This window comes from Doryrhamphus excisus, chromosome 5, assembly GCF_030265055.1.
Source record: "Doryrhamphus excisus isolate RoL2022-K1 chromosome 5, RoL_Dexc_1.0, whole genome shotgun sequence".
NCBI lineage: Eukaryota > Metazoa > Chordata > Actinopteri > Syngnathiformes > Syngnathidae > Doryrhamphus > Doryrhamphus excisus.
The window spans coordinates 19,548,546-19,575,897 of record NC_080470.1 but is presented as its reverse complement, the minus strand read 5'-3'; the positions used below and the strand labels follow the sequence as shown (position 1 = coordinate 19,575,897).

The 27,352-nt window shown below is 41.7% G+C and overlaps 1 protein-coding gene across 1 annotated transcript in view; it reads left to right on the top strand.

Annotated features, from left to right (window-relative positions):
* zc3h3 (zinc finger CCCH-type containing 3) overlaps positions 1–22,156 on the top strand; it is a 42,112-nt gene extending 19,956 nt beyond the window's left edge. Inside the window, exons 5-12 of the mRNA XM_058073408.1 lie at positions 4,250–4,413; positions 6,177–6,246; positions 7,774–7,929; positions 8,547–8,616; positions 11,287–11,418; positions 19,635–19,783; positions 19,864–20,021; positions 21,084–22,156. Of these exons, the coding sequence (XP_057929391.1) occupies positions 4,250–4,413; positions 6,177–6,246; positions 7,774–7,929; positions 8,547–8,616; positions 11,287–11,418; positions 19,635–19,783; positions 19,864–20,021; positions 21,084–21,115 (931 nt within the window). The 3' untranslated portion in view covers positions 21,116–22,156. The remainder of the gene's footprint in view (positions 1–4,249; positions 4,414–6,176; positions 6,247–7,773; positions 7,930–8,546; positions 8,617–11,286; positions 11,419–19,634; positions 19,784–19,863; positions 20,022–21,083) is intronic.
* The last annotated feature ends 5,196 nt before the right edge of the window (positions 22,157–27,352 follow it).

Genomic DNA, 27,352 nt, shown 5'->3' with positions numbered 1-27,352 from the left:
GTATTGCACAGGAGCATATGCAGGAGCAGACATATTGCATATATATTAATTTTAGTGCAATGATAAATGGGTCATAGTGCAAATAATTAATTTAATAATAATAATTTAATAATGAATTAATTAATAATTAATTTAATCTATTTTGGCATATGGCTGTTAAATCACAAATGTGTGTAGTGAAGTATTTCTATAATGCCTCATATTAACTCACTGGCAAGATCTCATAGTGTATAGACTGGTCATATATTTCATCTCATTTCATATTATCTGCATACTGTATTTGTATACAACTCTGGGTATTAATACTTGGGATGTTTATATTGTTTATTTTTTTTATATTGTGTATTTTGTACTGCTTAACTGATTCTGTACTCTTGCTGCTGTGCAATGTAAATTTCCCCACTGAGGGACGAATAAAGGCTTATCTTATTTTATCTTATCTTATCTGGTGCATACTTCCACCAGATGCAATCCATACTTCCTAAATGTTGGAATCATCCAGCAACTGATTTAACGGGAAGCGTTCAGGGTGCCCGTTGACGTGTTTTAGATAAATAAGTTTGTGTTCCGGCTGCACGGCGGACAAGTGGTTAGCGCGCAGACCTCTCTGTTTGGAGTTTGCATGTTCTTGTATTTTCTCCGGGTACTCCAGTTTCCTCCCCCATTCCAAGAACATGCTAGGTTAATTGGCTCCAAATTGTCCATAGGTATGAATGTGAGTGTGAATGGTTGTTTGTCTATATGTGCCCTGTGATTGGCTGGCCACCAGTCCAGGGTGTACCCCGCCTCTCGCCCGAAGACAGCTGGGATAGGCTCCAGCACCCCCTGTGAGCCTTGTGAGGATAAGCGGTAGAAAATGAATGAATGAATAAAAAATAGACATTTTAATGAGTGTGGACAAGTGGTTAACAGGCAGGCTTCGTAGCTACGAGATCCAGGTTCAATTCCACCCTCGGCCATCTCTCTTTCTCTCTTAATAGATGTGTCTGCACCTACTTCACCAAAACAAATTCCTAGTATGTGTTTGATCATACTTGGCAATAAAACCATTTTTGATTCTGATTCTGATTCTAAAACGTTGTCCTAGCAATGTGAAAAGAATAAAAAGACATAATAGATGAGGTAGGTTTTCATGTCAATTTACACTTCTGACCTTGTAAGAAAAAGCTAATGGCAGTAGTATGTATCCATGCACTGAAAGAGCTTGCTTCTAAAACAACTTAAATGTCCAACTGTAGAGGATTTGTGCCCCGTACAAGCCTGGGGGATCTCTGATAACAGAGACCCCCACCCCACCCCACCCCTCGAAGGTCAACCACACGGTGAAAAACAGGCCAAGGAGAGTAAAGGAGACAGAAATCACCTTTTGAGGTTTTTTTTTGAGTGTTTTGCTTCAATGCTAACGCTAACGACTATGCAGCACTACCAAATTATTATCATATTGCCCATTTTTCTTTGCCAGTTAAAGGTATGGTACGTAACTGATAGTACTATTAATGCTTTAGACCAGGGGTCTCAAACTCAATTTACTAGGGGGTGACTGGAGCTCGGGTCTGGGTGAGACTGGGCCGCATCAGGTTTTCCAAAAAAAAACCCCAAAAAAAACATTTATTAAAAAATTATTTTTTTCAGATTAAAATGAACAAAGCATTATTAGAGCCCTGTAGACATGACAAAACACGACTATAGTCACATTTATACTCTTTTTATTTACAACATATTGCGCAACTGCAGGCTCTTGAGACACATGCTAACTCGCAAACTAGAGAGCTAGCGACCTAAACGGTAGCCTTCAAGTTATTTCCTTTCAACTTAAATAGCCAAAAACTTACCACTTCCACATGGATAGGGAGGATAACTATTAACAGTTATTTAACCTTCAACATGAACATTAATCAAACGTAATATTTTTTTCTGGGTACATGATACCATACAGCATCCATATCAAACTTGCGCGGGCTACACTAACATTAAACTTTCATATCAAGGCGGGGGCCTCAAACTAGTGTCCTGCGGGCCACATTTGGCTCGCCGGCCGCTTGTTCGAGACCTCTAAACTAGGAATTTATGTGTATAAGTAATCACAGCGGGCGGCACGGCGGTCGAGTGGTTAGCGCGCAGACCTCACAGCTGGAGACCAGGGTTCAATTCCACCGTCGGCCGTCTCTGTGTGGAGTTTGCATGTTTTTCTCCGGGTACTCCGGTTTCCGGCTCCCACATTCCAAAAACATGCTAGGTTAATTAGCCACTCCAAATTGTCCATAGGTATGAATGTGAATGGTTGTTTGTCTATATGTGCCCTGTGATTGGCTGGCCACCAGTCCAGAGTGTACCCCGCCTCTCGCCCTAAGACAGCTGGGATAGGCTCCAGCATTCCGGGAGTCCTTCAGGTGCCGACTGAAAAATTAAGAACACCTGAGCCGGATTCCAAACCGGTGGAAGTGGTGATGCTTGGAAGGCTGAGTGAAAAGCCCCCCCCCCCCCCCCCCCCCCCCCCCCAACCCCCCACACACTCCATGTTGCTCTGACCGCCCCTCTGTGTCGGGGTTAACTGCCGTCTGTGTTAAAAGATCGTGTCATATCCCTATTAACCCCATTTGCGGTTCCCCGGGCCGCCCGGTTGCCAGCCAGCGCTCCAACATTAGCCCCCATTACGGCTCCCCCGGCTGCAGTTGCCCCCGTGCAGGGCAGCCACCCATCTCGCCCCTGAATGTGATGTATCACGCCCAGGTAGACTCCGCACGGAACGCAGCCCGACGCAGATTTCTCGATTTCTCTCATTCGTTCTCGTTTGCGGCCGTCAGATGTCACGCCATACCGGTTGTTTTTTTTTTTTTTTTTGTTGCAGGGCCGTGTTCTGGGTTACCCCCCCCTCCCCCCACCTTTTTATTTCCCCGGCAATGGAAGGCATGAACTACTGCTCTAAACCCATTTCCCAGCCCGTCTGGAACACGGCAGCAAATTACCTCCGGTGGCACCGCTTAGAACGGCGGCAGCCCGCCCCAAATAGAAGTGACAGGACAGTGCAATTTATCGCCATAACCCTTGCACTGCCCGCCCCCCCCCCATCCCCCCTCCCATCCTTGTACACAACACAGGCTTACACCTACAACACTGTTACTTGCTGTGTGTGTGTGGAGGCCTGTTGCGTGTGCTGTACTTATGGTGTGTGTGTGTGTGTGTGTTAGGGGTGGTCTATATGCTACAGTGTTGGGGGGGGGGCACCCTCAGCACTCTGGCCCCTTGCCCTGCCTATTATGGCATTGATTTCCTCCTCTCCTCTTTTCAATTTTCTCCATTTCCACACTGCCGTCCTTTCCATTAGATTAGCAATTTAACAGAGTGCTGTGACACGGTGGAGGATAGTCGGTCGAGGGTGGGGGGGGGGGGGGTTGGCCTCGAGGATAGGAGACATAAAAGAGAAGGGGGGTATATACAGTACTGGAAGCCAAATGTGGCCCGCAGGACACTAGTTTGAGGCCCCTGCCTTGTTGTGAAAGTTTAATGTTAGTGCGGCCCGCGCAAGTTTGATATGGATGCTGTATGGTATCATGTACCCAGAAAAAATGATTACGTTTTGATTAATGTTCATGTTAAAGGTTAAATAACTGTTAATAGTTATCCTCCCTATCCGTGTGGAAGTGGTAAGTTTTTGGCTATTTAAGTTGAAAGGAAATAACTTGAAGGCTACCGTTTAGGTCGCTAGCTCTCTAGTTTGCGAGTTAGCATGTGTCTCAAGACCCTGCAGTTGCGCAATATGTTGTAAATAAAAAGAGTATAAATGTGACTATATTCGTGTTTTGTCATGTCTACAGGGCTCTAATAATGCTTTGTTCATTTTAATCTGAAAAAAATAATTTGTCTACCCACCAACTATATGTGGTCTTAAGTTTTTATTATTTGCCCTTTTATTATTATATTTATTTATTTATTTATTACAGATTGATTTTCTTTATTCTTGATTTGTTTATTTATTTTTCATCCTATTTTGTGTAGAAAAAAAAATTAAGATATTTGAGAACAGTGGAATGTTTTATCAGAGCTTTTATTGTAGAAAATTGGAACCAAAGCGAAGTTTTTTAATTTTTTTTGTTAATATACTGACCTGACTTAAGTTCCGCTAAAAGTACAGAAACAATTGAGATGATTTATGAATTCGCGATTCGTGATGTTTCAAATATACGCCGTCACTCATTGGGGTCGTTTGTTTTCCCTTTTTTTGTTTTTCTCTCTCCAACGCCTCTTCCAGGAGTTTCCTCCAGAGCCGCCAGAGACCGTGTCACAACCGATACCCGGCAGCCGCCCACCACTGGAAAGGGTCTGGCGTGTGTTGGATTCGGGGTAGTCTCTACCAAGTGTCGGCCAATAAGCTCTCCCGCAAAGTCGGCCACAACATGTCCATCAACCGAACAGGTAGAGTCGCTGTGGCGGTTTTCCATCAGCTACCTGACCGACCTATCACTGGTCGGTTTGTTCGTGGTCGATTCGTGCGCCCACGACGGATCCATCTTGGGCGCAGAAATCGATCGATTCGTGCGCCAACGACGGATCCATCTCGGGCGCACAAATCGATCGATTTGTGCGCTAATGACGGATCCATCTCTCGATTTGTGTGCCAACGACGGATCCATCTCAGACGCAGAAATCGATCGATTTGTGCGCCAATGACGGATCCATCTCGGGCACAGAAATCGATCGATTTGTGCGCCAATGACGGATCCATCTCGGGCACAGAAATCGACCGATTTGTGCGCCAACGACAGATCCATCTCGGGCGCAGAAATCGATCGATTTGTGCGCCCACGACAGATCCATCTTCGACGCAGAAATAGATCGATTTGTGCGCCAACAACGGATCCATCTTAGACGCAGAAATCGATCGATTCGTGCGCCCATGACGGATCCATCTTGGGCGCAGAAATCAATCGATTTGTGCGCTAACGACGGATCCATCTCTCGATTTGTGTGCCAACGACGGATCCATCTCAGACGCAGAAATCGATCGATTTGTGCACCAACGACGGATCCATCTCGGGCACAGAAATCGATCGATTTGTGCGCCAACGACGGATCCATCTCGGCCGCAGAAATCGATCGATTTGTGCGCCAACGACGGATCCATCTCGGCCGCAGAAATCGATCGATTTGTGCGCTAACGATGGATCCATCTCGGACGCAGCTCTATCGATCGATCGCGCAGATCCATCGTTAGCACGTAACAGTAGTACAAGGGACTGTGTCTCATCATTTCCGAGAAGGCGGGTCGTTGATACAAAGCAGAGTGGGGGGGTTTGTTTACAAAGGAGCGTATGTGATGGCGATGGACGGGGAAGCGATCGAGCACCAATCGTTGCCTGCTGGCAGAAAGGGGAACTGTCTGGTTTTGAGGTCAGAAGTAATGAATCCTGAAAAGCCTGCTACAAGTTGAGTAGCTCCGTTCTGGGAAAACCTGTGACCGGGACCGCCGTATAACCAACACTCGGGGTCTCCGGTGTTTTCCCGGCATGGGATACGATTTCTCTCATGGTCCAGCATCACCAACACAAACCCTCCAGGCCAAACAAACACCGATTAAATCAAGCCGGCCAGAAACATTCCCAAATTCGAGAATAAGATCTCCCTACCTACATACATACCTACATACATAACCTCAACTTTGTGGGCTCTTTGCCAGTTCTCTAATGGCCCCTGGAAACCTGACACAGACACCCTTTTTTTTTTTTAATCTAAAGTTAGTTGAGTGCATTGAGTGCATAGTGTTTATGACGGTCCCAGACGGCGCTCGCTGGATGTCACGTTTCACTTTTGCACCAATATGTCAAAGCACTATGATGAAAATAACCACGCCATAGCAAGATATAATTATACCATTTGGGTGTGGAGATAAACAAAAACACTCCTACGAGTTAGCATTTATTTTTTATTTTGACCAAATCATGGTACAACCTTTCTTTTGACAGCTCCCTCATATTATAACAGACACAATATATGTAACATTAAATCAATTCAATTCTATTACTCAGCTAAAATGAAGCTACCATAAAAACTTGGGGGTGAAATCGGCATGGGACCCCATCCTTGTTTTTTTCAGCCACTTGGCTCTCATGATAGACTGATGGATTTATGTGTTCAAGGGTCACTTTTACTTCTCACAATAAATGTTTCTTCAAAATTAGGGCGAGCTTTCAACGTCTCTCCTGGCAGTTCTCCTACCGCTCGCTCCAACAGCTCACGTCATCTGGCCAGGTAAGTACAGACTTTTGTATTATTACACATTATTAGAATATTTCATCTGGCGTGTTGTACTGCGAACATTTCACCAATGCTGTGTATTAATAATAATAATAATAATAATAATAATAATAACAATGATAATAATTAATTTTTTTTATTTGTATTGCGCTTTTCAGAGTACTCAAAGACGCTTTACAGTGAAGAAAAAAGGAATAAAAAAATAGTTGAGGAAAAACATAGTAAATGATGCATTAAAATGCAATATCCATGCATTCATTCAGAGCTAAAAACAAGGCTAAAGGTTATTATTAAAAATTAATTATTAATAATAAAATTATTTTTTAATAATTATTAAATATTTCTTTAATACTTATTACATTATTTAATAATCATTGAATTATTAAAAATCAATCATTAATAATTAATCATCAATAATTATTTCATTATTGAATTATTAAAAATTAGAAAATTAATAAGTGATCATTAAAAAATTATTTAATAAGTATTAAATAATTATTAAATATTTTTTAATTATTATTAAATTATTATTTAATGATCACTAATTAGTGATTTTGAATTTTTAAATAAATAATTAAATAGTTTAATTATTTAATGATCATTGATGATTAATTTTCAATTTTATTAATAAATAATTAATTAATTATTAAATAATTGAATTATTGAAAATTAATCATTAGTGATCATTACATAATTAAACTATTTAATTATTTATTAAAAAATTGAAAATCACTAATTAGTGATCATTAAATAATTATTGAATAATTATTTAATGATCTTTAATTATAAACTTTCAATTTTTAAATAAATAATTAAATAATTATTTAATGATCACTAATTATAAATGTTTAATAATTAAATAATTAAATAATAATTAAATAATTTTTTAGTAATTATTAGATTATTATTGAATAATTATCAAATTATTATTAAGTCTTGAACTCATTCAATCCCATCCACTGTGCCAAAGGCAACCCCATTTTAGACTAATCTTTCAAGGCACACTGAATATTGTGTTCTATGGCTATGGTTATATAAACATGGAAACTACCAAAAGAAAAATTAGACGCCGGTACTTCAGACAAGATGTCCACTGACTCTTGTGCAGCGCCCATCGTGATGACATTCAAACCTGAGAAGGATGCATGTATTTATTTATTTGTTTATTGACGTGTTTTGATGACTTAAGTTATTGTGGGCCAGGTTGCTGACTCTGTGAGGTGAAGCTCAAATCAGATTGGTTAAAAAAAAAACAAAAAACAGTCCAATTGGTAAGTATGCTTAAGTGACATGGGCCAGCACTACTGATTCTGAAGGCCATGGGCAGATTACGTTGTCATGGCAACATATAGAAACTGAAGTGTGATTGGAAGAATTGCGGCCAAGACACACGAGGTAATTGTGTCGCTCGTTCATTCGTTCATTTTCTATACCGCTCACACTGTATGTGATTTGCTTCCAGAGCTCTTAAATATGTCCAATCTAACGTAATGTACCGTCTTCTCCTTTTCCAAAAACCAGCCGTGCGGTCCAGCGCAGTCTCGCCATAATCAGGCAAGCACGGCAGAAGAAGCAGCAAAGGCAGTACTGCATGTACTACAACCGTTTTGGCAAATGCAATCGGGGCAGCAGCTGTCCCTACATTCACGACCCAGACAAAGTGGCTGTGTGCACAAGGTACGTTTCCACATTATTGGGTGGGGCATTAAATGGTTAACCCAGGAAATAACTTTTTTTTGTTTTTTTTTCTTTTTCCAGTTTTCTAGACATTTAATTTTGTTTTTTTTTGTATCCTCGATCAGCAAATCCAGTTTTCGGACAAACTTTCTTTCAACTTCAAGTATGTCTTGTTATGTATTGGAGCACTTTGCAATCTTTGCTCTTTTTTTCATATTTCTTTACTTTCTTTTGCTTATAAATTGAATCTATTTTTATTTTTATTTTTATTATTTTTTTAATTTATTATTATTATTATCTGGCCTAAAGTCACCCACAGACTTAAAATCTGATTTTATTTAATTTTTTTTACTGTGAAAATTCATCCGTTTAATAAGTTAATAATAAGTATTGGAGCACTCTGCAATCTTAGCTTTTTAACCCTTTAACTCTGTGGGGGGTTCCAGGCTAGGACTTTCTGCTTTTTCATATTTCTTTACTTTCTTTTTCTTATAAATTTAATCTATTTTATTTTTATTTTTATTTTTTCGGTTATAACCGACTGACTTTGAATCAACTCTGTACACAAGAAATAATGTGAAACACGTCAATGTCATCGGGTTCCGTCTCATCTGCAGGTTTCTACGTGGGACATGCAAACAGGCGGATGGAAGCTGCCCGTTCTCGCACAAAGTAGCCAAGGAGAAGGTAAAACCACCTTTGGACCGCCGGGTGTTCTCTTTCCATAGTACATAGTGTTCTATTTAATAATTATTAAATTATATTAATTTATCAATTAATTAATTAAATAATATTTAATAATTATTTAATAATTATTCAATAATATTATTATTATTGTTTTTTTAATAATTATTAAATAGGTATTTAATAATTATTTAATTATATCAATTTTATTAATTCAGTAAATAATATTTAATAATTAATTATCTTATTTTTATTAATTCATTAAATAATATTTAATAATTATTCAATAATAATAATAATTCAAGAATTGTTTAATAATTATTCGGTAATTATTAAATAATAATATTAAATAATTATTATTTAACAATTATTATTTAATATTATTATCATTATTTAATATTATTATTATTGTTGTATCAACACAAACACACAGTAGTAAAATTGACTGAAGGGTTCCCTGGCCGGAATCTATCTGTAGTGTCCCGAGTCTAAATGGGCCACTGTTCATAGACACCCTACGTCTATGCAAAAGCTATGGGATTGTGCAGGACGACTCCAGGGGAAAGTCCTTGGAAAAGGAAAGCTGTGTTTTTGTACGCCTTCTATTCCTCCCAAAGACAAACAACCCGGCAACAGGTGCCCCGTGTTGCCTCACCCCCACGGGCGTACACCCACAATGTCGTGCACCTGTGCCCGCCGTCACATTGCTTCCCCGCAAGTGCTGAGAGCCCAGCTGTCTTGTCGTAATGCCACCTCTCCTGGTTGGCTTCACCTGACGTGCTTAGCCCCTTCCTCCTCGGCGTTTCGCCCCCCACCACCCCTTCTTCCTCAGGACACCCCACGCAGGAGAAAGGGGGGGGGGGGTAGACGGTGTGACAGGGGGTTCGGTTACACACCCAGCAGCCTTCCAAACCTGATCTGTGTGGCGGTGTGGTTAGATGAGCCTGAATCATGCACCCTGCTCCCGCTCTCCTTTCTCCACAAATACCTCGGACATGCAAGGGTCGCACACACACACACACACACACACACACACTCATCCACCGCGCCGCTGCCTTTGTCTGCGCAAGCATCCCGTGCACATAAACACATCATGAAAGCGCGTTGTATAAATATTTCTCAGACAGTTAGTTACCCATCCCCATCCCGTCCACAAAGTTGAGCCTTACTTCCACCCCCCACACCGACATCGACCAAGCCCCCCCCCCCCCCCCCCCCCCCCCCCTTCCTCGGGGATATATTTAGACGGGCCTCCGCTGGGCTCACCCCACACATGCTGTCAAGACGTTTGTTCGCTCTCACTCGTCCACTGTCAACTGCAATTAATGTTATTTAGCTGCTCGGCGTGGCACATCGCTTGGCTTGTGGGACCAATCGGATCCACGCTCGACACTTTTTTTCTTTTCAAGCCAAACACCTGTTGACAAACTCGTGTAATAGCTTGTAATGCCGATCCTCATTACCTCATTCTTTTCCCTAGCCCCCCCCCTCCCTCCCGTATCTTATTTCTCACACATGAAAAGGAGGGGTAGCCCTGGCATCACACAAACATATAGACATGTACCGTATAGAGAAGTACGCTTTGGACTGTACCATGTGACTGGATTTACACACCGGAGATTCCTTTCCGACGTTAGCGGCTAATGCTTTTATCACACAGTCGACAATGATTCATTGGGTGGATAGATGGATAGATCATGAACCTCCGAGAGAAGAAAAAGTAGAAGCACATCTGGCAACATATTTGGCTCATTGATTATTGTTTTTAACTTAAACCTTGCAATGACATTTTCAGGAATTGTCAAAAATGGGATAAGGAAGAAATTTTTACATTTTGGGGGTTATCTATCACGTTATGATTTTCTATCCCAATTCGAAACTATTTAACATTGAAATATCTAAATTGCGACACGTTCTACCCGTGCATGTGTGGGTTTACTCCGCACTCAATTAAACCATTGCCATTACCATTCCACATTTTCCACATTATTGTTTTTAACTTAAAACTTGCGATGACATTTTCAGGAATTGTGAAAAATGGAATTAGGAAGAAATGTTTACATTTTGGGGGTTATCAATTGCGGTATGATTTTCTATCCCAATTAGAAACTATTTAATTTGAAATATCTAAATTGCGACACGTTCTCCCCGTGCATGTGTGGGTTTTCTCCGCACTCAATTAAACCATAACCATTACCATTCCACATTTTCCAAAGAGAAATTCCCATTTGGGGCTGCACGGCGGGCGAGTGGTTAGCACGCAGACCTCACAGCTAGGAGACCAGGGTTCAATTCCAACCTCGGTTATCTCTGTGTGGAGTTTGCATGTTCTCCCCGTGCATGCGTGGGTTTTCTCCGGGTACTCCAGTTTCCTCCCACATTCCAAAAACATGCTAGGTTAATTAGCCACTCCAAATTAGGTATCCATAGGTATGAATGTGAGTGTGAATGGTTGTTTATCTATATGTGCCCTGTGATTGGCTCGACCACCAGTCCGGGGTGGACCCCGCCTCTCGCCCAAAGACAGCTGGGATAGGCTCCATCAACCACAGCGACCCTCGTGAGGATAAGCGGTAGAAAATGAATGAATGAAATTGCGATATGACGACCGTTAACAAATAGCAAACCGTCACCGCGTATTGGAAACCTGTCACACGTATCTTCTGCCCGCAGATGCCGGTGTGCTCTTACTTCCTGAAGGGAATCTGCAACAACAGCGACTGTCCTTACAGTCACGTCTACGTTTCCCATAAGGCGAAAGTGTGCGAGGACTTTGTCAAAGGCTACTGCCCCGAGGGAGAAAAGGTAACTCCTCACATCAGTTGTCAACCGAATGCTAAATACAAGGATGAAGACTCTTGAACCAGTCATGATGTGCTATATATATCACTATATTGACACTTACTATGGTACCCATTATGGCATTGGATGCTCATATCACCTCCTACTTTGGTACGGGACAAAAAAATGTAATTTAAAAAAAAAAACTAAAACAAAATTAATAAAAATTAATAAAGTAAATTAATAAATAAAATAAATTTGCTAAACACAAGGATGAAGAGTCTTGAACCAGTCATGATGTGCTATATATGTCACTATATTGACACTTACTATGGTACCCATTATGTCATTGGATGCTCATATCACCTCCTACTTCGGTACATGACAGAAATTTAAAAAAAAATTAAAGTAAAAATAAAAATAAAATTAAAATAAAAAAATAAATTAAATAAATACATTTAAAAATGAAAAGTAAAATTAAAAAAAATAAATGTAAAAATTAAAATTAAAAAATAAATGATGTTCGGAAAGCAGGAAGTGAACAAATGTAACAGTTACTGATTGTAAAAGTACCAGATAGAGGGGTAGGATTTAATAAGCTTTGCTTCTTCCTACTCCTTTTGGACATGTGGAACTGGGAACTGATTATGGGATGCACTCAATTGGAATCTGATGCATGTTCAAATGAAATTATTCATGACGTACACTATCCTGGTCTCCCATTTTTGCATCGGTCTTTGAAGTGCTCTTCTTGTTACTTGGACATGTGTTTATTGATATTGATGACTTCACATAACACAGACAGCCCAGCAGCCCCCACTACCGGGGTCCACTCATGATTAAGCATAATGTACATTTGGTAGGGTACACCTGCTGGGGAACAATGCTGGGGGGGCGTGGTCTATAAGGATGAAACTGTAGTGATGCGTAAGAACATGGCGGAATACATCCATAGATTCAAATAGATGTTAATATGTACTGTATTATGTAATTATTATGTAATGTGTCTGAGATCTGTGATTTCTTTTTTTGTTTTGGACTCGTGTGTGTGTGTGTGTGTTCTGAAGCCCCACACTGTGAAAGTCTAGTGGGTCTATGATGGATAGCAGGCAGTAATTATAGATGTTGAAAGTGCTGAGTACGGCACTATGGGGACAGCCAGGCACACTGTGCAGCATCTCGGGGGTTAATTCAGCTCCTCACCTCCTCATCCCTCCTCTTCCACCTTTTATTCCCAAGTTTGCCTTCATCGTTTTCATTTGTATGCTTCGTCCGGACCGCACGCCAACCACCAACCAGGCAGCCGCCCGGTGTCGAGTACCAAGATGGATGTCAACCTTTCACACTTAAGTCATCATTTCTTTAAGGCAGGGGTCTCAAACTTGCGGCCCGTGGGCCAAATGCGGCCCATGAGACGCTAGTTTGAGGCCCCCACCTTGATACCAAAGTTTAACGTTGAAATGACAGCTTAAAGCTGTGTGCACACTGGACACAATTAACATGATTTTGCCCCGCCCATACTGTTACCCTACCCTGTTACCCCGCCCCTGTTTTGCTTTGGATTAGCAATGAAGCTTAAGGCTTACGACGCTGGGTACAAATAAATGCAGGAAATGATTTGGAATAAAACGGAAAATACACGTCAAGATAAAGCATCTCATCAAACATGTTGTTAAAGTTACGACGCTGCTCCCAGATGGAACTAAGTACGATGCTAACTTGCTAATTGGGTCAAATTGGGTCAAGTTTCATTAATGTTCATGTTAAAGGTTAAATAACTGTTAATACTGTACATTTGGATCTGAAAAAAATAATTTCTCTACCAACTGTATGTGGTTTCTTACGTTTTTCTTATTTGCTGTTTTATTATTATTTTACTTATTTATTAATTTTGTAATTATTTATTTTTTTTAATCTTATTTTGTGTATAGAAAAATAAAAATTAAGATATTTGAGAACAGTGAAATGTTTTATCAGATATTTTGGTGTGGAAAACCGGAACCAAAGTACTGAAAAAGTGTAGGGTAAGATTTTTTTTATTGATTTTTATTTATTTTTTATTTATTTATTTATTTTTTTCCAGTTTCTAATAAATGCGTTTTGATTTTTTTTTTTTTAAACCTGATGCGGCCCAGCTTCACCCAGAACCTAGCTCCGGTGGCCCCCAGGTAAATTGAGTTTGAGACCCCTGCTTTAAGGGGATGGTTTTTTAAAGGTGACCCCACACCGGGGGGTGGGCGCACCTTTTGACTTGTGGGCCACGTTGGCTTCTAAAATTTGTCTGTAGGAGGCCTTGGAAGACCCGGGACGTGTTGGAGAGACTAGGTCTCTCAACTAGGGTCCTAGGATCCACCAGGATGAAGTAGCTGGGGAAAGGGAAGTCCGGGCATCCCGGAGATATTCAGGGCACGCCCAACCGTAGGAGGCCTTGGAAAGACCCGGGACGTGTTGGAGAGACTAGGTCTCTCAACTAGGGTCCTTGGATCCACCAGGATGAAGTAGCTGGGGAAAGGGAAGTCCGGGCATCCCGGAGATATTCAGGGCACGCCCAACCGTAGGAGGCCTTGGAAAGACCCGGGACGTGTTGGAGAGACTAGGTCTCTCAACTAGGGTCCTTGGATCCACCAGGATGAAGTAGCTGGGGAAAGGGAAGTCCGGGCATCCCGGAGATATTCAGGGCACGCCCAACCGTAGGAGGCCTTGGAAGACCCAGGACGTGTTGGAGAGACTAGGTCTCTCAACTAGGGTCCTGGGATCCACCAGGATGAAGTAGCTGGGGAAAGGGAAGTCCGGGCATCCCGGAGATATTCAGGGCACGCCCAACCGTAGGAGGCCTTGGAAGACCCGGGACGTGTTGGAGAGACTAGGTCTCTCAACTAGGGTCCTGGGATCCACCAGGATAAAGTAGCTGGGGAAAGGGAAGCCCGGGCATCCCGGAGATATTCAGGGCACGCCCAACCGTAGGAGGCCTTGGAAGACCCGGGACGTGTTGGAGAGACTAGGTCTCTCAACTAGGGTCCTGGGATCCACCAGGATGAAGTAGCTGGGGTAAGGGAAGCCCGGGCATCCCGGAGATATTCAGGGCACGCCCAACCGTAGGAGGCCTTGGAAGACCCGGGACGTGTTGGAGAGACTAGGTCTCTCAACTAGGGTCCTGGGATCCACCAGGATGAAGTAGCTGGGGAAAGGGAAGTCCGGGCATCCCGGAGATATTCAGGGCACGCCCAACCGTAGGAGGCCTTGGAAAGACCCGGGACGTGTTGGAGAGACTAGGTCTCTCAGCTAGGGTCCTTGGATCCACCAGGATGAAGTAGCTGGGGAAAGGGATGTCCGGGCATCCCGGAGATATTCAGGGCACGCCCAACCGTAGGAGGCCTTGGAAGGCCTAGGACGTGTTGGAGAGACGAGGTCTCTCAACAAGGGTCCTGGGATCCACCAGGATGAAGTAGCTGGGGAAAGGGAAGTCCGGGCATCCCGGAGATATTCAGGGCACGCCCAACCGTAGGAGGCCTTGGAAAGACCCGGGACGTGTTGGAGAGACTAGGTCTCTCAACTAGGGTCCTTGGATCCACCAGGATGAAGTAGCTGGGGAAAGGGATGTCCGGGCATCCCGGAGATATTCAGGGCACGCCCAACCGTAGGAGGCCTTGGAAGGCCTAGGACGTGTTGGAGAGACGAGGTCTCTCAACAAGGGTCCTGGGATCCACCAGGATGAAGTAGCTGGGGAAAGGGAAGCCCGGGCATCCCGGAGATATTCAGGGCACGCCCAACCGTAGGAGGCCTTGGAAGACCCGGGACGTGTTGGAGAGACTAGGTCTCTCAACAAGGGTCCTGGGATCCACCAGGATGAAGTAGCTGGGGAAAGGGAAGTCCGGGCTTCCCTGTTTTCTTTCCAATTTTCCCCGGAAAAACGGAAACAAGACAATTTTTCCCATAGGAAATAATATAAATCCAATTAACCGTTCCAGACACTCCGAAATATGACACATTTCATCGAGAATTATAGAAAATGTGAAATAATTCTCAGTGACAAATGGATGGATCTTGTGTTGCCAATCAAACAAATGATCTGTTGTTAGCAATAGCATGCTTATATAACACAACATCATATCTTATCATTTTCCGAATATTCCACACACCAGCCATAATCATGAACCATCCCGGACTGTTTAATTGTTTTAATTGCACTCACTGCTAATTTCTTCTGGTGTCAGCTTAATGTCCGAGATGCTTGTAGCGGCTCCTTTTTTTTATTTTTATTTTACTGTCGTCCATTTTCATACCCTCCCTCATTTCTGCTTCTTTTGCTCCTTTTCACAGTCTCTCTTTAAATGTGCTGAGTCCTTGTGGTTTTAGCCCGGCGGAAAAGTCTCTAATAGGCCCCTGAGACACCCCAGTGTTCCTTAAATCAAGTGGAAAATTGTTAACTTAGTGCGGGATAAAGATGTTCTGCCCACTGTAGCATTTTACCTCCATCCACCCCCCCCCCCCTTTTTCCCCTAGTATCTGTCTCGAACTCTTGTTTTTTTTTTCTTTTCATTTTTATGAAAATGAGAACGTATGGAGGCGTAGCGATCGGGGTTAACTGTCACCATTAATTCCCGTGTCTGCATTAATTACATGTATGTGCCATTCTCTTTAAAAGTGCGCCTGTCTCACCGCAGCGCTTTAATGCATTTTAGTGGAATTAATCAAATGGACGTAGTTAATAATCATTATGATTAATACAAATAACAGTTGGATGTAGCTGACTGAGGTGTCCATTCACAAATATTTACGACAGCGCTTCTGTGACGTCACATGCTGTGGTATTATTTTTTATAACATAATTATAATAATTAATTATTAATTAATTAATAATTATAATTATTATTTTTTATAACATAAATGGTCACAAATGTCCACAAATCAAATTATAATAAGCAATGATGTCATTAAGGTGGCACGGCGGCGGAGTGGTTAGCGCACAGACCTCACAGCTAGGACACCCAGGGTTCAATTCCACCCTCGGCCATCTCTGTGCGGAGTTTGCATGTTCTCCCCGTGCATGCATGGGTTTTCTCCGGGTACTCCGGTTTTCCTCCCACATTCCAAAAACATGCTAGGTTAATTGGCTAACTCCAAATTGTCCATAGGTATGAATGTGAGTGTGAATGGTTGTTTGTCTATATGTGCCCTGGGATTGGCTGGCCACCAGTCCAGGGTGTACCTCGTCTTTCGCCCAAAGACAGCTGGGATATGAATGAATGAAATTCCAAGTGTAAAAATTGTAAAAATTTGATGGTCGGGCTGCACGGCAGACGAGTGGTTAGCGCGCAAACTTCACAGCTAGGAGACCAGGGTTCAATCGTTTTCGTTTTTTGTTTTTTTTTAACGATGCATTAAAATACAATATCCAAACATTAATTCAGTCAGCTATAAAAAGTTAGACATTAAAAACGGATTTAAACAGGTGGGTTTTGAGTTGTTTTTTTGAAGGCGGGAAGGTCGGGGCAAGCAACGGAGTGCACCCAGAGGGTGGGGGCAGCGATGGAGAAGGCTCCCCGGGTTTGGAGCTTGGTCTTAAAGGGGAGTGCCAGGAGGTTGGAGTCTGAGGAGCGAAGGGGGACGCGGGGTATTATGTTTATATATAGCCCTCCAACACAATAATCTGTGTGCCCTGAAAAATCAGTCAGACTTGTCAAACATGGCCGAACTGAATTTTTCAATAGGTGAAGGGAAATTAAAAAAAGGTGTAAAAAAAATATCTCCGTGTTTTGGACACCCCTAAAGTACGATGCAGATGAGTACTAGCGTGAAAGATTGATTTTTTGGAATGCCGAGCGATCCCAAACCGGAGAAGGCGTTCAGGCCGAGGCATCTCCTTGGCACTATCCTTCGCCGTAACGCCCACTATCCGAAGACCGCACTCTTATTTGCTTAACACGTTTCACACGTGACGCCGTCGACACTTCCTGTGTCTTGACTTTTCATGTTCATGCTGAACCCAAATCCAACGAGGAATACGTGCGGCGTTCCGGCCCGAGTCCGCCTGCTTGGGGGGGGGGGGGTGTTGCGTTCGAATACCTCAGCCTTATAAAGCCTTCCAAGAGAAAGTATCGACAGAGAGTTGATACCGGGCATCCTGTGGCGAGTGTCACGCTGCCGGCTTTCAGGGAGAGAGGAGCAAGACTCTTCGGAGTTCCTGGAAAATCAATCTCAAGATTAACCCACCCCCCCCTTCCCCTCTTCCCCCGCACCCAACATTCTGTTCACTCTATTTCTGGACTATTCTGCTTCCCAGCGCCACCCCACTCGCCTCTCCACAGACAGGAACACACTCCTTGCAGGCTTCTCCTCTCCGAGTGAATATAATTAGCCACTCTGACAGGTGGGAGGGATCGGATCTCGCAGAGAATGAAGCGTCCAATTTACACCCGTATTACACTTGTCATGCACACTGGGCTGCAAACATGCACGCGAAAGCTCGCCATCTCATGCACAATGCTCTGCAGACTTAGCCACTTGCTCAACTTACGCCCGGCCTGTCATGGAGAAGACGGCGCTTTTAATAGTCCAAATTTACTGAGAGCCGGAGAACCAAAAACCACACACGTGTGAGATGGACCTGACCCCGGTTTACGACATTTTCAGTACATACGAACGTAATATACAACGCCAATTGCAACCAAAATGAAGAATTGACATTTTGGACTGTTGGAAGTAGAGCTTCATCTTTGCAAAAATCAAGTGTTTATTCACATGGTCATCATCTCTTGATGACTGTGTGAATAGAAAAAAAAAAACAAAAAAAACTTAAACTGTATTATGGAAAGCAGGAAGTGAACAAATGTAACAGAACCATTACTATAATAACTATAAAAGCAATCATCACTCGCTAAATGTACTGCAAAAAAGGCCAGTAGGGATAATTCATAATGCCGCCTACAGAGAACATACTAACTCCTTATTTGTAAAATGACAAATACTTCAACTTGGTGATATAGTTCATCTTCAAACAGCTAAAATAATGTATAAGGCTAAAAATAAGCAATTAGCTAAAAATGTCATCCAATACTTCTCTACAAGAGAGGAGAAATATGATCTCAGGGAAGAAGTACATTTAAAACACTTCTATGCTAGGACTACGTTATGCTAGCCATAGCATTTCAGTATGTGGAATCAAACTATGGAATGGATTGAGTAAGGAAATCAAACAATGCACAACGATGAGCCAATTCAAGAAACAATACAAGCAGTTGATGTTTGCTAAATACAAGGATGAAGAGTCTTGAACCAGTCATGATGTGCTATATATATCACTATATTGACACTTACTATGGTACCCATTATGGCAGTGGATGGTCATATCAAAAAATTAAAAAATAATAATCAAAAATAAATAATAAATTAAAAAATATAAATTAAAAAATATATAAATTACAAAAATGTTAAAGAATTTTTTAATTTAAAAAATGTATAAAATTAAATTAAAAACTTAAATTATATTTGGAAAGCAGGAAGTGAACAAATGTAACAGTTACTGATTGTAAAAGTACCAGATGGAGGGGTAGGATTTAATAAGCTTTGCTTCTTCCTACTCCTTTTGGACATGTGGAACTGGGAACTGATTGAGGATGCACTCAATTGTAATCTGATGCATGTTCAAATGAAATTAAACCATTACCATTGATGACAAAGGCAAAAAAAAGCTTTCTCTCTTTGAACAGATTGTTGATCTGCATAAGCAAGGCCTCTTTCAGCATGCCATCATGGTTGCTGAGGTTTGGACGCTGGAAGATGTTTGACACTTTGAATTGTTGAAAAAATATGTTTAGTGGAAGACCCCCCCCCCCCCCCCCCCCCCCCACACCCATAAAAATATATGGCTCTGATCCAGAAGATCCAGAAGATCTGATTGGCTGTTGGTCAAGATACCGGTGCCGACTGCGGTCTTGAAGATTTTGTCAAGTTATTGTTCGAAATGTAGACGGGCGCACCAACCATGGGACATTGAAAGTTTTATTCTTTGAGGAAAAAAATGTCACCTTGACGTTCCTGATGGCTTCCACCTGCAATGTTTTCCACACGGGACAGTGGAGGAGGCGCCATCATGATCCGGGCTGCTTTTTCCTTCAGTGAAACAGTGGAGTTTGTGCAGGGGTGTCAAACGGTGGCAGGCTATGTGGAGATGACGCTGGAACTGTGAGCCAATCTAGACAGAACGTGCTTGAACCCGAACTCCTTGTCTTAATCCACAGTGCAAGAAGAAACACACACTGTTGTGTCCGGACTTCACAAAGACCGGTTCCTGCCCTCGGGGATCCCGCTGCAAGTTGCAACACCGCCAACGTACCAAACGGAGCACATCCACCCCCGTGAGACCTCGGAACAAGGAACCCTCCAAGAGGTCAGAAATTAATATCCCCGGTTTGGAATCAAACGCTTCTTTGTGCCGTTTTATTTTCACTAAAAAATGTTTGATCTTAGCCTCTGCCGGTCTGAGGTCCTTCTGCAAGGCTCTCAGGAAACCCCAGGTACATCTGCTGCCAGTTTGCTGGAACTGCCATCTTTTATATCTCTATCGAGCTCTCCAGAGGAACCGGACACACCGGACCTACTGCAAGCCAAGACCTCCCAGTCTAAAGGTAACAAGACTTCTCGATCCCGAATCCTTTTCTGGCTTCCGTCTTGTAAGCTGTAGTGCGGACACAGTTTGTGGCATACCCCAGGGGTCAATACTGGGACCAAAGTTGTTTATTTTATATGTGAGAAATCTGTAAGCCCCCAAAAGACTTTAAGTTAGCGTCTAGTCTAGCTAAAAAAAAAAAGTGACTTAAGTTGAGAGAACACACAGTTTGTGGCATACCCCAGGGGTCAATTCTGGGACTAAAGTTGTTTATTTTATATGTGAGATATCTGTAAGCCCTCAAAAGACTTTAAGTTAGCGTCTAGTCTAGCTAAAAAAAAAAAAAAGTGACTTAAGTTGAGAGAACACACAGTTTGTGGCATACCCCAGGGGTCAATACTGGGACCAAATTTGTTTATATTATATGAGAGATATCTGTTTTCCCTCAAAAGACTTTAAGTTAGTGTCTAGTCTAGCTAAAAAAAATGCTAAAAATGCTATTTAAGTTGAGAGAACACACAGTTTGTGGCATACCCCAGGGGTCAATACTGGGACCAAAGTTGTTTATATTATATGTGAGATATCTGTAAGCCCTCAAAAGACTTTAAGTTAGCGTCTAGTCTAGCTAAAAAAAAGCTATTTAAGTTGACAGGACACAGTTTGTGGCATACCCCAGGGGTCAATACTGGGACTAAAGTTGCTTATATTATATGTGAGATATCTGTAACCCCTCAAAAGACTTTAAGTTAGTGTCTAGTCTAACTAAAAAAAAAAAAGCTATTTAAGTTGAGAGAACACAGTTTGTGGCATACCCCAGGGGTCAATACTAGGACCAAAGTTAAACCAGAAACTGTGTGGCGCAGCTCGGGGGAGCGGTAACAATGCTCAGAGGATTTTCGGTTTTGGATTGGACGGCGGCACAGCTGAGGCCTCCGTTGACAGACTTGACTGATGAGGATTACCCCGGGAGGCTTCCCCCCTCTCAGCGCCGGACTACCTCACGCAGATGATGTTTTAATGGTCTACATGAGCCGTCACTTGCACTTTTCCTTTCACGTCCTCCTTTCCCTTCCTTTCGCAGACAAAAAACTGCAGATAAAACCTCGCTTGTAGAGGACCCCCCCCCCCAACACCAGCGGCACTGGAGGACCAACGCTAGTTTTACCCCACGGACGTCTGACTTTTAGCTTTTAGTTTTAGTTTGTGCAATTGGCCTTCAGGTTTTGGACAGTTTACACAAGCTTCAGTTTTACTGATTGGGTGAGAGAAGCGCTACCAAGTCCAGAAGGCCGTCTTGTGTGGCGCGTTTGTGTTTTTCAATATGCGGCGCAGTTAGCATCCCCTCAAATGCAGACTTTGTTCGCGATACGTCAATTCATTTCACTTTTAAACACAACTAATTATTTTAGAAGGTTTGACAAATATGGTTTTCTTTATTTTTCTTAAGTGGCTACACATACTCACAGCGCTTGGCTAACTTTTTAAAAAACTTTTTTTAAGTTGTGACGCTAGACGTTTACAATGTCGGGATGTGGGACAATTTTTAATATTTGGAAAAAATGTATAGAGGGTGGCTAAAAAGGAAGTGAAGCACTCGGACACCCCCGCCGTACGGGGTCACCTGATCCGGCGGCGTGTTTATGACCATTTTGCGCTGAAAGGCGGTGACAGCAGCAGCAGGGGGTGCTTCGCTTTCATGGCGAGAGATGAGAAACACGAGCGTGAAGCGACTTGATAATTGCTGCGGGATAGCGGACGGTGTTTTACGCTCCTTTTTCACCACCATTGTAAAAATACCTGGATGACGGATTGGAAATTAAAGATGGAAGAAATTAGTTGGAATTTTTTTATGACTGAAATTGTATTCTCCTGCGTTTGTATTATAATGCGGCATGATAAATGTGCCATGCAAATAAATGTGCCTTCCTGATATATGTCTTGGTCATCGGTCAGGTTCTTCAGGTTCTTCATTCATATCGCCATAGAGCAGGGGTCTCAAACACGCGGACACTAGTTTGAGGCCCCCTCCTTGATATGAAAGTTTAATGTTAGTGCGGCCCGCGCAAGTTTGATATGGATGCTGTATGGTATCATGTACCCAGAAAAAATTATTACGTTTGATTAATGTTCATGTTAAAGGTTAAATAACTGTTAATAGTTATCCTCCCTATCCGTGTGGAAGTGGTAAGTTTTTGGCTATTTAAGTTTAAAGGAAATAACTTGAAGGCTACCGTTTAGGTCGCTAGCTCTCTAGTTTGCGAGTTAGCATGTGTCTCAAGACCCTGCAGTTGCGCAATATGTTGTAAATAAAAAGAGTATAAATGTGACTATAGTCGTGTTTTGTCATGTCTACAGGGCTCTAATAATGCTTTGTTCATTTTAATCTGAAAAAAATAATTTGTCTACCCACCAACTATATGTGGTTTCTTAAGTTTTTATTATTTGCCGTTTTATTATTATTATTATTATTATATTTATTTATTACTGATTTATTCTTGATTTGTTTATTTATTTTTCATCTTATTTTGTGTAGAAAAATAAAAAGTAAAATATTTGAGAACAGTGGAATGTTTTATCAGAGCTTTTATTGTAGAAAATTGTAACTAAAGCGAAGTTTTTTTTATTTTTTTGTTTTTAATAAATGCGTTTTTTTTGTTTTTTCTGGAAAACCTGATGCGGCCCAGTCTCACCCAGACCCGAGCTCCAGTGGCCCCCAGGTAAATTGAGTTTGAGACCCCTGCCATAGAGGGAGCACACCTCAATTCCAGATTTCAGATTTTGGATTCAGACGGTTGAAGAGAAATACAACTTTTTTGAGGAACAATTTTTCCAGAGAACTGCAGGATAGTACAACCAATAATGGAACCTGGACTAAAGTCTACATCAGATCTTGGTTATTATGGATACAGAATGCTTAGGTCACTTCCTGAGCTGCTTTTACGTCGGTGTCACTGTGAAACTCCTCCCCCCTCGGATGTCAGCAGTGAAAGCCGAGCTTGTTCAACATCTTTGTCAGTGAAGACCATCACTCTCCTCCTCATTACTTCCTCTTCTTCTTCCCCTCCTCCTTCTTTTCTCTTCCCGTTCGGAAGACATAAGCGCTTTAGACAGACGCACGCCGCCTCTTGTCTTAAGGCCTCAATATCAGCTGCTGAGCTCGGCAAACTGTAATTAAGATCAATATTTCAATTTTTAGCAAAGACACGGAGACAAATCATCGGTTCTTGCAGGCGGCGAGAGACAATAGGAAGGGTCAAGTGCGAGTCTTTATCTCGTGGGCGTGGACATGACAAATGATATTCCCTCGGTAAGCAATGAACAACGCTCTTAGGGATGTTATGTAGACGCAAAGAAAGAAGACTACGTGTTAAGACGTTACCTTTTTGTGTCAAAGTTGAAAAGCACCCATTCATTTTCCCTAATACTGATTTTTTGGTAAAGTCAAGCTCTTCATCACACAAGAGTCTAAAAGCAGGGGTCTCAAACTCAATTTACTTGGGGGCCACTGGAACTTGGGTCTGGGTGAGACTGGGCCGCATCAGGTTTTCCAACAACAACAAAAAACGCATTTATTAAAAACAGAAAAATGAATAAACTTTGTTTTGGTTCCGATTTTCTACAAGAAAAGCTCTGATAAAACATTTCACTGTTCTGAAATATCTTACTTTTTATTTTTCTACAAAAATGCTAACTCGCAAACTAGAGAGCTAGCGACCTAAACGGTAGCCTTCAAGTTATTTCCTTTAACCTTAAACAGCCAAAAACGTACCACTTCCACACGGATAGGGAGGATAACTATTAACAGTTATTTAACCTTTAACATGAACATTAATCAAATGTAATAATTTTTTCTGGGTACATGATACCATACAGCATCCATATCAAACTTGCGCAGGCCGCACTAACATTAAACTTTCATATCAAAGTGGGGGCCTCAAACTAGTGTCCTGCGGGCCACATTTGGCCCACGGGCCGTGTGTTTGAGACCCCTGCTCTAAAGTCCACGTACTTCTTTCAACAGACCGGCATGTGATCACAGGTTTCTGGTAGGCTTCCTGGACCAGGTCAAGCAAATCGGTCATATTTTGAACTTTAAAGCCCCCCAAATTCAATTTGAGTAAGGAAATCAAACAATGCACAACGATGAGCCAATTCAAGAACAATACAAGCAGTTGATGTTTGCTAAATACAAGGATGAAGAGTCTTGAACCAGTCATGATGTGCTATATATATCACTATATTGACACTTACTATGGTACACATTATGGCATTGGATGCTCATATCACCTCCTACTTTGGTACAGGACAAAAACATTACAAATAAAATAAATTAATAAAATAAAAAATTCATTCAAAAATAAATTAAAATAAATTAATAAAATAAAACATTATTCATTCATTCATGAAAATAAAATACATTTAAATAAATTAATAAAATAAAAAAACAGTCATTCATTCATGAATATTTTTTTATTTTATTAATTAATTTATTTTTTTGTCACATACCGAAGTACGAGGTGATATGGTACCTATGGTACCCATTATGTCATTGTATGGTCATATCACCTCGTACTTCGTTACAGGACAAAAACATTAAAAATAAAATAATAATAATAAATTAATAATATAAAAGTTATTCTTTCATGAATGAAAATAAAAATAATGAAAATAAAAATCCATTTAAATAAATAATAAAATAAAAAAATATTCATTATTATTCATGATATTTTTTTATTTTATTATTATTTATTTTTTCCCACGTACTGAAGTACGAGGTGATATGGTACCTATGGTACCCATTATGTCATTGTATGGTCATATCACCTCCTACTTCGGTAAGTGACAAAAAAAAACCTTAAACTATATTATGAAAGCAGGAAGTGAACAAATGTAACAGTTACTGATTGTAAAAGTACCAGATGGAGGGGTAGGATTTAATAAGCTTTGCTTCTTCCTACTCCTTTTGGACATGTGGAACTGGGAACTGATTATGGGATGCACTCAATTGGAATCTGATGCATGTTCAAATCAAATTAGACCTCACAGCTAGGAGACCAGGGTTCAATTCCACCCTCGGCCATCTCTGTGTGGAGTTTGCATGTTCTCCCCGTGCATGCGTGGGTTTTCTCCGGGTACTCCGGTTTCCTCCCACATTCAAAAAAACATGCTAGGTTAATTGGCTAACTCCAAATTGTCCATAGGTATGAATGTCAGTGTGAATGGTTGTTTGTCTAGATGTGCCCTGTGATTGGCCGGCCTCCAGTCCAGGGTGGTCCCCGCCTCTCGCCCTGAAGACAGCTGGGATAGGCTCCATCACCACCTGTGACCCTCGTGAGGAAAAAGCGGTAGAAAATGAATGAATGAATGAATGAATGAATAATTAAATTAAATAATTGAATTAAACTGAATTAAATGTAATTAAATTGAAGCGGTACAGCGGTCGACTGGTTAGTGTGCAGACCTCACAGTTAGGACACCAGGGTTCAATTCCACCCTCGTCCAGCGCCACCTGCGACCCTCATGTGGAAAAAGCGGTAGAAAATGAATGAATGAATAGTCCTTAACCTAGCCAAACCATTCCAACTTTGCCGTCTTTTAGGATATTTATTTCCGACAGCTTTTTAGCACTCCCACGCAATTTCTGCACCAAAAGTCTTCTCTGTGGTCAACTTCACAGCAGCTTTTTTTTTCATAAGAATAATAAATGCATATTCATCACTGTGTATAAAGTTGCTATCATTGCTAACTTTATTAGCAAGTGATAAGAGCGGATTAAAAGTAGCATACATTTGAATCCTTCCGGTTTGATGAGTTGCTTTTATGTGTTAGAATTCCTAATCTGTCACATCCCTGTACAGTTCCAAAAGATGATTCCTCGGGAAGTCGCATTATCACCAACCCCCCCCCCCCCCCCCCCCCCCCCCCCCCCCCTCACACACACACACACATACACACACCTCCTGGATCTGGACTCTTTGGTCCGCACGCGTGGCTCAAAAGCTCCTCATGTTGATCCTCCACCTTGCTGATGTCCACTTTGCTTAAATCGGCAAAGTGCTCCTGCAGCGAAGTCTTCCTATGAAAAGCACAATGGGAAAAACCGGAGAGAAAAAAAAAAAAAAATCCGAAGCCACTCGGCCTGAAGACTTTCACCTTCCTCTGACAATGGACCACAGCAGATCTTCTTAAACGCACACATTCAATGCACGCTCTTTAGCGCCGCATTAGCCGGCCTGCTTATTTGATAAAAAAATATCTTACCGCCGTCCGAGTGCACCTGAACTTGAAACACCTCCATATCTTTATCCTCACTCGCAGAGTTGGCACATTTAGTCCATGTCCACGCCGCCATTGTCAGGGAGCCATATTTAGAAAATGTCTGTCCACGTAAAAAAAAAAAAAACACATTGACTGGCTGACAGGTTCGTTTCATCCAATCAGACGCCTGGAAAAGCAACTTTAGAACTTCTGCTAATCTCATCGATATGTTGATACATTTACTCCTACAATGATGTCTACGTTATTATTATAACATAAGATTACAGCCGACAATGCACAACAATACATTCATTCATTTTCTACCACTTATCCTTATGAGGGTTGCAGGGGGTGCTGGAGCCTATCCCAGCTGTCTTCGGGCAATGGCCAGCCATTGTTGCCATTGTTTAATGCATGCAAATAGTTCAGTTCCAAGTGTAAAAATTGTAAAAAATGTGATGGTCGGGTGGCACGGTGATCGAGTGGTTAGCGCGCAGGCCCCACAGCTAGGAGACTAGGGTTCAATTCCACCCTCAGCCATCTCTGTGTGGAGTTTGCATGTTTTTTTCCGGGTACTCCGGTTTCCTCCCACATTCCAAAAAAACATGCTAGGTTAATTGGCTAACTCCAAATTGTCCATAGGTATGAATGTGAGTGTGTATGGTTGTTTGTCGATAAACGTACCGTATTTATGGGCCATCCGCCATTTTCTATCATTTTCTATCTCAGCCGAAATGCATTATGGGAAATAAAAAAAAAAACATTTTAAACTTGTACTGGTATATGTTTATATATTTCCGAGGTATACTTTTTGAGTGTTGAGTTACTGTGTGATGAGTTTAGTGTTCCTTGTATGACACCGTGAGTCGGACGGTTAATTGAATGAATTGGAGTTTGCATGTTTGCATGCCTCTCGCGCGAATACAGCTGGGATAGGCTCCAGCACCCCCGCGACCCTCGTGAGGAAAAAGCGGTAGAAAATGGATGAATGAAAATAAAATAAAATAAAATAAAATAAAATAAAATAAAATAAAATAAAATAAAATAAAATAAAATAAAATACATTAAAGCGGTACAGCGGTCGACTGGTTA